General features: G+C 43.7%; 1 protein-coding gene across 1 annotated transcript; it reads right to left on the reverse strand.

The window, feature by feature from the left end:
- Positions 1 to 671: 671 nt before the first annotated feature.
- Positions 672 to 6849, reverse strand: LOC138772475 (zinc finger protein 391-like). The gene is made up of 7 exons (XM_069952897.1): positions 6776 to 6849; positions 3616 to 3694; positions 3326 to 3493; positions 3117 to 3240; positions 2936 to 3033; positions 2643 to 2766; positions 672 to 2372 (listed from the first exon to the last, which is right to left on the reverse strand). Exons 2-7 carry the CDS (start codon positions 3691 to 3693, stop codon positions 1657 to 1659), a joined length of 1308 nt encoding a protein of 435 aa, XP_069808998.1. The 5' UTR covers position 3694; positions 6776 to 6849; the 3' UTR covers positions 672 to 1656.
- Positions 6850 to 8519: the final 1670 nt, after the last annotated feature.

The raw sequence follows: 8519 nt of genomic DNA on the forward strand, positions 1-8519 counted from the left end.
ATTCCACCGTACATTCATCACAGACTCTATGGAAAATGAAAGGTGGAATCTGATTGGTTTCTAGGGGCAACTGAGCCAGTTTCACTTTACACCATGTATGATAAATCTCCCCCAAAAGGCGGCCATCTTGTAATATAAATGGCCGTTAATAATAATCATGATCTATATTACGAGATAGCTGCCTTAACCCACTATGTTCCAGAAGCCAACTCCTTCACACACACACAATACTTATGACAATGAAGAACCACTGTTTAGCTACCCGTGTCTGAACCAAGTTCCTTCGGCCTAATCAGTCTTACTTCAGGATACCCAAAGTCCTCTACGAATTGTCCTTCACAGGATTCCCCCTAGTGACCTCCACTAAGGCTTCTTATATCCCTTTGCCACTTCTTCACTGTGAATTTCCCATCCCACTGGTGCTGATTAGAGATGAGCCAGACTCCAGCATGCACAAGTGCAGTCGCTTGGTAATGCGTCGCTTGAATGACGAAGTTAGATGCAGCCCTAGAGAGTCCTAGAAAACGAGTCACCCTTAAAGGGGTCCTCCGATTAAAACTAACTTGCCTTCTATGCACAGGATATGGGACAAGTTAGAGGTTGCAGGGGGACTAACCTTCATATTCCCTGGAGATCTCCAGATCGGCCTCCGATTCCTTTGTTTTGAATACAGCCACGGCTATGACACAAGACCTTCGGCTCTATCTATTCTCTATAGAGCCGCCGTTAAGAGGCAAACGTACTCAGCTCTCTCTGGCAGCTTTATAGAGAATGAATAAAGCCAAGTATCACGTGCCGTCCACGGCTGTATTCAAAACAAAAGAGTCGGGGGCCGATTTGGAGATCACTGGGGGTACGGAGGTCAGACCCCTCACAGCTCTTACTTATCCTTCATCCTGTGGATAGGGGACAAGTAAGTTTTAATTGGAGAATGCAACATGGAGAGAAGTATGGGGCAATATGGTTTGATCAAATTATATACCAACATCCTGGCGTTGGTTTTTAAATGAAGCCGAGAGGCATTAGTGTCAGCTATAGGTGTGAGGTGCTCCTTTTTCTCCCGGTCCGTATTTTAATTGGAGAACCCCTTTAAGTCTAGTGTCAATCAGTCTCCTACATCAAAAATCTTGTCTTGATCCTCCGGATTTCTCCTCCCTCCGTACGTGCACAGGAATCAGGCCGATCTTCCCACATTACCATTTAACCACAACCTTCGTTTGCACCTAACGTACAACTAACTGAGTCAGGAGACATGTAGACTTTTAGAATAGAACCCGTTTGTTATCACAAGGTTTCCTTATAACATAATTTCCCCAATACATTGGTTTGAATTTGAAACCGCATTCAGACCTGGTGGTAATCTAGAATTTGGTTCTTCATTGTTCACAATGACTTTATACAAAATTTTATATCTCTTGAATGACATACACTAATTATATATATATATATATATATATATATATATACACATACACACACACACACACACACACAATAACTCATATCTAAAAGATAAAAAATAGACGCAAACCCAAGTATATAATGTGTTTATAAAAGATACCATAAAATTCTAAACATATGTGATGTAGATGTTATCTACTTTTATGGGTAAATATGTTCTCAACTGCTTCCCTTTCCTCTTGAATGACGCTACGTTCACAATTTTACACGACGAGTTTGCTGATGAGATCTTTCATGTTTACGAAGATTCTTTTGGTGGCTAAAAAAGGTCCCACATTCATTACATGAATACGGCTTCAACCCTGTATGAGTTCTTTGATGGTCAACGAGATTCGATTTCCAAGTAAAACTTTTCCCACATTCTGAACATAAAAACGGCTTCTCCCCCGTGTGAGTTCTTTTATGGTCTATAAGAGTTGATTTAACGCTAAACACTTTCCCGCATTCTGAACATGAAAAAGGCTTCGGCTCTGTGTGACTTCTCTCGTGTCTAAGAAGGTTCGATTTCATGCTGTAACATTTCCCACATTCTGAACATGAAAATGGCTTCGCCCCTGTGTGAATTCTCTGGTGTCGAACTAGACCTGATTTCTGGTTAAAAATTTTACCACATTCTGGACAGGAATTAAGCTTCTCCCCTGTGTGAATTCTCTGATGTAGAAGACACGTTTTTCTGGTGGCATAACATTTGCCGCACACTGAACATGAAAACGGCTTCTTTGTACTCTGATTGGCAGTTTGTGATTCCTGAAAAGATGTAACTTGTTTAAATGGATGAGATGATAGATCTTTGTTGTGAACAACTGTGGGTATATCGACAATAACTTTATATGTATCTTCTGGGAGGTCAGAATTATCTGCTTGAAAATCTGAAGATATCAGATGTCCTTCTGAGGTTCTGGTATAGTCATCTGCCAAAAGGAACACACAATAGTCATCAGGGATTTCCAGTTAGGGATTACCAGTCACAGTGGGTCTCACCCAACATCTCGAGATACAGCCGGGGAGAGAGCACGACAATGTGCTCTATTTCCCGGGCACCTGAAGTGAGTTAGATTTGATTGACAGCTGAGGAAAGACGTGCGCTGCCGCATAGGTAAGTAAGACATCTTGTGACATCACTCCCAGACCCCTCACCTCAGGATCGCAGAAGTTCTCCGTATTCATTGGTCACTACTCACCCGGGTAGCTGTCATCTATAGGAACTTCCACCGTATACGGCTCCTCATCACTCGAATATGGCTCTTCTTTTATTACTATGGCTGTAGCGTTAAGATGGGCAAGATCATCACCCCAATTCAAAACCTGGGATACATAAAGTGTAAGAGTCAACACAGAATTCACATGGAATGTTCTAGATAACCAAAAGGTTCCTTATTCTGTAGCCATAACAGAAGACAAGACCGGACACAAGCCCCTCACAGCCCCTCTACACATCACAGGGAAGACATCATGGAGCCTCATCTCCAGCTACCTGATCATCCTGGGGGACATTGTGATTTTCTTCTGGACAATCCTGAGGAAGAAGAGGACGAGGACATCTCTCTGGTGTTGTTCTCTTACTGGATGTGACTGTAGGGAACACATAGAGAGACTGACTCTATTCTGTATATAGGGAGAAATAACGGCGGGGTGTATGTAGTCCTGTCTATTACCTGGTGATGGGAGGGGCGGCTGATCCTCCATCATGGCCTCCTTGTACTGATCCTTGTGTCCTTCCACATACTCCCACTCCTCCATGGTGAAATAGAGCGCCATGTCGTGGCACCTTATAGGAACCTGACACACACAGTGATACAGTCATCCCCCCATCCCTTCATAGCGTTACTGTATAATGTCCCAGCATTCCCAGCAGCTTCCTTACCTCTCCAGTCAGCAGCTCCACCATCTTGTTGGTGAGTTCTAAGAACTTCTGCTCATTGATTTCCTCATGTATCGGGGGGTGGCGTAGGGGTGAGGTGGTTCTTCCCCATCCTTCATACACAGGGCCCCGACAGCGCCCACTAGAGGTCTTCTTTACCACTGTGTAATCCTGGTTATGGAGATACAGTAATACATCTCACTACATTCCCAGAATCCCCCTCACCTCTCCAGTCATATTATTACATAGAGAAGAATGGTGTCATGTGACATCCCTCCCAGAATCCCCCTCACCTCTCCAGTAAGCTGGAACAGTATCTCTATGGTGAGATTAATTACACCCTCCGCCATCTTGTCCCAATCCCGATTCATCCTTGATTGGTCATTCAATAATCAGGTCATCACATAGAAAAAAAATGAAGAGAAAATCTTGTATGGTAAGAAGAATGGAAAGAAGATGACACAATGTTATAATCCCATAACTAGAGATACCAATAAAGTGTAGCTGTTGTATTCTCAAGGTGGTTTATGTCACAACATGTCGTATATTCCATCAATCGCGAGTCAGAATATCAACTACCCCAATGTCCCGCCATTAATACTAGCACTGCCCCGGAGAGGCTATTGCTGGGGAGGGGCACAAGCTGGACGGCTCAGTTCAGTAGATAAGCTAGCCTCCTACTCTTTCTATGCATTAGAGGTGATGGAGAAGGAGGCTAGCTTGGCTAACAAACTGAGCCACACAGCTGGGTAACCTCACACCAACTCTAATACACCAAGAGGAGAAACTATTTTTGTTTCTGAATGAAACTAGAAGAGGAGAAGGACTGATCAGAACAACTAAGAAGCAGAACATATCTTTGTGCGCCTTTGAAAGTGTCCTATTACACCACAACGATTATCTGCCATACTTGGTAGATTACCGGCCCTTCTGGACAACAATCGTTTGGTCTAAGAGGTCAAGATAAAAGGCAACGACATGCACAAAGTTGGCTGATTGTTGATTTAAAACATGACCTACAGTGGTTTGCAATAAATTAGAATATCAACAAAAAGTCATTTTTTTCCCAGTAATTCAATTCAAAAAGTGACCTCATATGTTCTATAGAGTCATTACATACAGAGTGAACTTTTTCAAGCGTTTATTTCTGTTAAAGTTAATGATTATGGATTAAATACCCAAAACCCAAAAGTCAGTGTTTCTGAAAATTATAATATTATATAAAACCAACTGAAAAACTGTTCTGTCATATCCAGTTAAACTAGCAAGGCAACAGTTAATTCTATCTCACTCTGTTCTCGCAGCTGTTCTTATTGGTTTATTTGGACATGCTATAAATATTTTGTCGCTGATACCGGTCCTTGCCTGAGTGTCAGCACAGTGCTGCCTCTCTTCTTAGTTATCCTGTATAGTGTTGAGCCGACCTGTCAAACTGTTGGGGTTTGGCAACATTCTCAGAACTAGAGATAAGCGAATTTACAGTTTTAACAAAGCAAAGTGCTTTGCTAGCTCGCCAGTCGGCTTGTCAGTCAACTGCCTTTAAACTATGTGCCTGGAAAAGCTTGATCCAGTGGATCCAGTCCAGGGAAACTTCTTTCAGTTTCTCAGGACTGGATCCGGCTTTTCCAAGCACCTGGAGCGGAACAGCACAGAGTTCAAAGGCAGCAGGCTGACAAACCGATTGCCAAGCTAACAAAGCGTTTTGCTTTGTTAATACTGCAAATTTGCTCATCTCTAGTCAGAACCCAAATGCTGTGGCATCAAATGCTGAACGTTTCAGTTTGATAGTTCCGCTCAAAGCTAACTCTAAGGACTAAGCCACCTTGTTCTATCCAAGTGACCTTTTGGCTCCTGCACTCTGCTTCTGCCTAACCCTTCCTGATATTATTCTGGTACTTGATGTTCTTCAACCAAGTTAACAATTCGATTGCAACTTTCATAATTCAGAAGAGAAGGAAAAGCGTGGTGGATTCCGGCACTCCTGACGTGTAGCTAAAAACTTAACTTTTAATAAATAAACATTAAAATACGATGTCACATAGCAGACCAATGCTTTTCACGCGGCTGCGCTTAATCATGGTCCATTAGGAGAACCAAGAGGAACTTAAAGGGGTTATCGGGTGTTAAGAATCCGCTCAGCCAATCACTGACTAAAATGGGACAGCACCACATCCAGTGATTGGCTAAATGGGCTGTCACTCCCGAGATGACTTTGGCAGAGTGGCTGAGAGGGCCTGCAATGTCACGGCCCCAGAACCTGGAAGTGGCTGTACAAGGGCACAGAGAAGCAGAATTGCAGCGATGCTGGAGCCAGGAAGGTTACTTTGCTTTATAATGTTAAAACAGCCCATTCTTGGCCATATACCAAAAAGTACTCCTTGCCCGAAATACCTATTTAATAACCTTGACCTCCTTATCTGATAACTTTGAGCTCCACCATTTTCATTCAATACTCACGTCGGGTACAAGTCGGCTATGGTCATGTGTGCACACTTTTTCCCATCTCGGGTACTTGTTTTTCTAAGGTCCTGTGTCCTCACTCCAATCCTGCTGCTGAGATTACTTCCAATCTGCTCGTGTGCATGTTCCTAGTTCGTTCTCCATTGTCCAAGCGCCTGGTCTGTCCTGATCCACATTTCTTATCTGATCTGGTGCCTGTCCTGTCATCTGGCTTCCCTATGGTGGCTATTCTAGGAACCACCACCTGAGCATACTCCATTCTAGACTCTGTGCCCCAGTCCGGCTAGAACCAAACCACGTCCTTGTCCAGAGACTCTGTTTCATGTAGAATACAATTGCTTCTGTCTATATTTTTCAGCTTCAATAATTACATGCATATATTATATTATATCCCTATCAGATATGTTATATTAAAAGACCCATCCATAGAAAAAAGAAAAACACAAAAACTCAACTACATCTGAAAGAATGTAAAGGGGTATTCCCATCTTGAGTTGTTATCCCGTATCTGTAGGACGGGAGATAACAAGTAGTGGCCAGCGAGCACCGGAAGAATGTCCGGATTCTGCCTTGTGGTCGAACACAAATACTCGGCATTCAAATCCCGCCGTCTGGAAAAATTTTATGCAACTTGAGGGAGTCCTGGAAAACACGGCCACGGCCACAGGCTGTATCCACGTTTTCCTGGCAGCCCTTGGGTGGCATCCAAGTTCTCCAGACGCCGGGAGTTGAATGCCGAGTATTTGTGCTCGCTCCTCACTAATAACAAGCTGATGGGTGGGGGGTCCGCCAGATGGGACCATCGTCATTCCTGGAAATTGGGACATAACACAAATATCTTGTTCCACACAAAAAAAACACACACATTCTTATATAGCTACATCAACAGAAAAAAATAAAAAGTCACGGCTCATGGAAACATCGTAACAACGTCAAAAACATCTGGGTAATGTAATGGTTAATGTTTGACAATGCCAGCGACCCTCCACATACCTGATCTGCAGAGCTGTCCAGGACTGTGTGGCTGCTCTCTGCTTACAGGACCTGCGATGATGTCACAGTCATGTGATCAGACCCATTGTGTGAAGGAGTCGAGTGATCACATGACAGTGGAGTAGCTGTGTGTTTGCTTTGTGCTGACAGGACCTGCGATGATGTCACAGTCATGTGATCAGTTACATGGCCGAGTCAGCGGCTCAGCTTGTTACCTCAGTGTACACAGGACTGTGCTGGCTCACCTGAAGTCTATGTGTATACAGCAGAGCTGTGTGTGTATATGTGACTTCAGCAGAGCTGTGTGTGTGTGTGTGTGTGTATGTGTAACGTCCATGTAATTCAGCCACACCTTGTTTTGTTATATTGTTATGTTAACGTTGTCTGTTAAGTGGGACCATGTTACACCATGTTTGATAATGGTGCGTTTACACAGGCAGATTTATCTGACAGATTTTTTAAGCCAAAGCCAGGAACAGACCATAAACAGGGAAGGGGTCATAAAGGAAAGACTAAGATTTCTCCTCTTTTCAAATCCATTCCTGGCTTTGGCTTCCAAAATCTGTCAGATAAATCTGCCTGTTTAAACGCACCATAAATCTCCCCCATTGAGTGTTTGGGCGTCCACTTGGCAAATGAGGTTCAATCTGGATAAATGTAAAGTTATGCACCTGGGTACTAATAACCCACATGCATCATATGTCCTGGGGGGAGTAATAACCTGCAGCATCATATGTCCTAGGGGGAGTAATAACCTGCAGCATCATATGTCCTAGGGGGAGTAATAACCTGCAGCATCATATGTCCTAGGGGGAGTAATAACCTGCAGCATCATATGTCCTAGGGGGAGTAATAACCTGCAGCATCATATGTCCTAGGGGGAGTAATAACCTGCAGCATATGTCCTAGGGGAAGTAATAACCTGCAGCATCATATGTCCTAGGGGGAGTAATAACCTGCAGCATCATATGTCCTAGGGGAAGTAATAACCTTCTGCATCATATGTCCTAGGGGAGTAATAACCTGCAGCATCATATGTCCTAGAGGGAGTAATAACCTGCAGCATCATATGTCCTAGGGGGAGTAATAACCCACATAAATCATATGTCCTGGGGGGAGTAATAACCTGCAGCATCATATGTCCTAGGGGGAGTAATACCCTGTAGCATCATATGTCCTAGGGGGAGTAATAACCTGCAGCATCATATGTCCTAGGGGGAGTAATAACCTGCAGCATCATATGTCCTAGGGGGAGTAATAACCTGCAGCATCATATGTCCTAGGGGAAGTAATAACCTTCCGCATCATATGTCCTAGGGGAGTAATAACCTGCAGCATCATATGTCCTAGAGGGAGTAATAACCTGCAGCATCATATGTCCTAGGGGGAGTAATAACCCACATGCATCATATGTCCTGGGGGGAGTAATAACCTGCAGCATCATATGTCCTAGGGGGAGTAATACCCTGTAGCATCATATGTCCTAGGGGGAGTAATAACCTGCAGCATCATATGTCCTAGGGGGAGTAATAACCTGCAGCATCATATGTCCTAGGGGAAGTAATAACCTTCCGCATCATATGTCCTAGGGGAGTAATAACCTGCAGCATCATATGCCCTAGGGGGAGTAATAACCTGCAGCATCATATGTCCTAGGGGGAGTAATATTCTGCATCATCATATGTCCTAGGGGGAGTAATACCCTGTAGCATCATATGTCCTAGGGGGAGTAATAACCTGCAGC

Source organism: Dendropsophus ebraccatus, chromosome 14 (genome assembly GCF_027789765.1).
Source record: "Dendropsophus ebraccatus isolate aDenEbr1 chromosome 14, aDenEbr1.pat, whole genome shotgun sequence".
NCBI classification, from domain to species: Eukaryota; Metazoa; Chordata; class Amphibia; order Anura; family Hylidae; genus Dendropsophus; species Dendropsophus ebraccatus.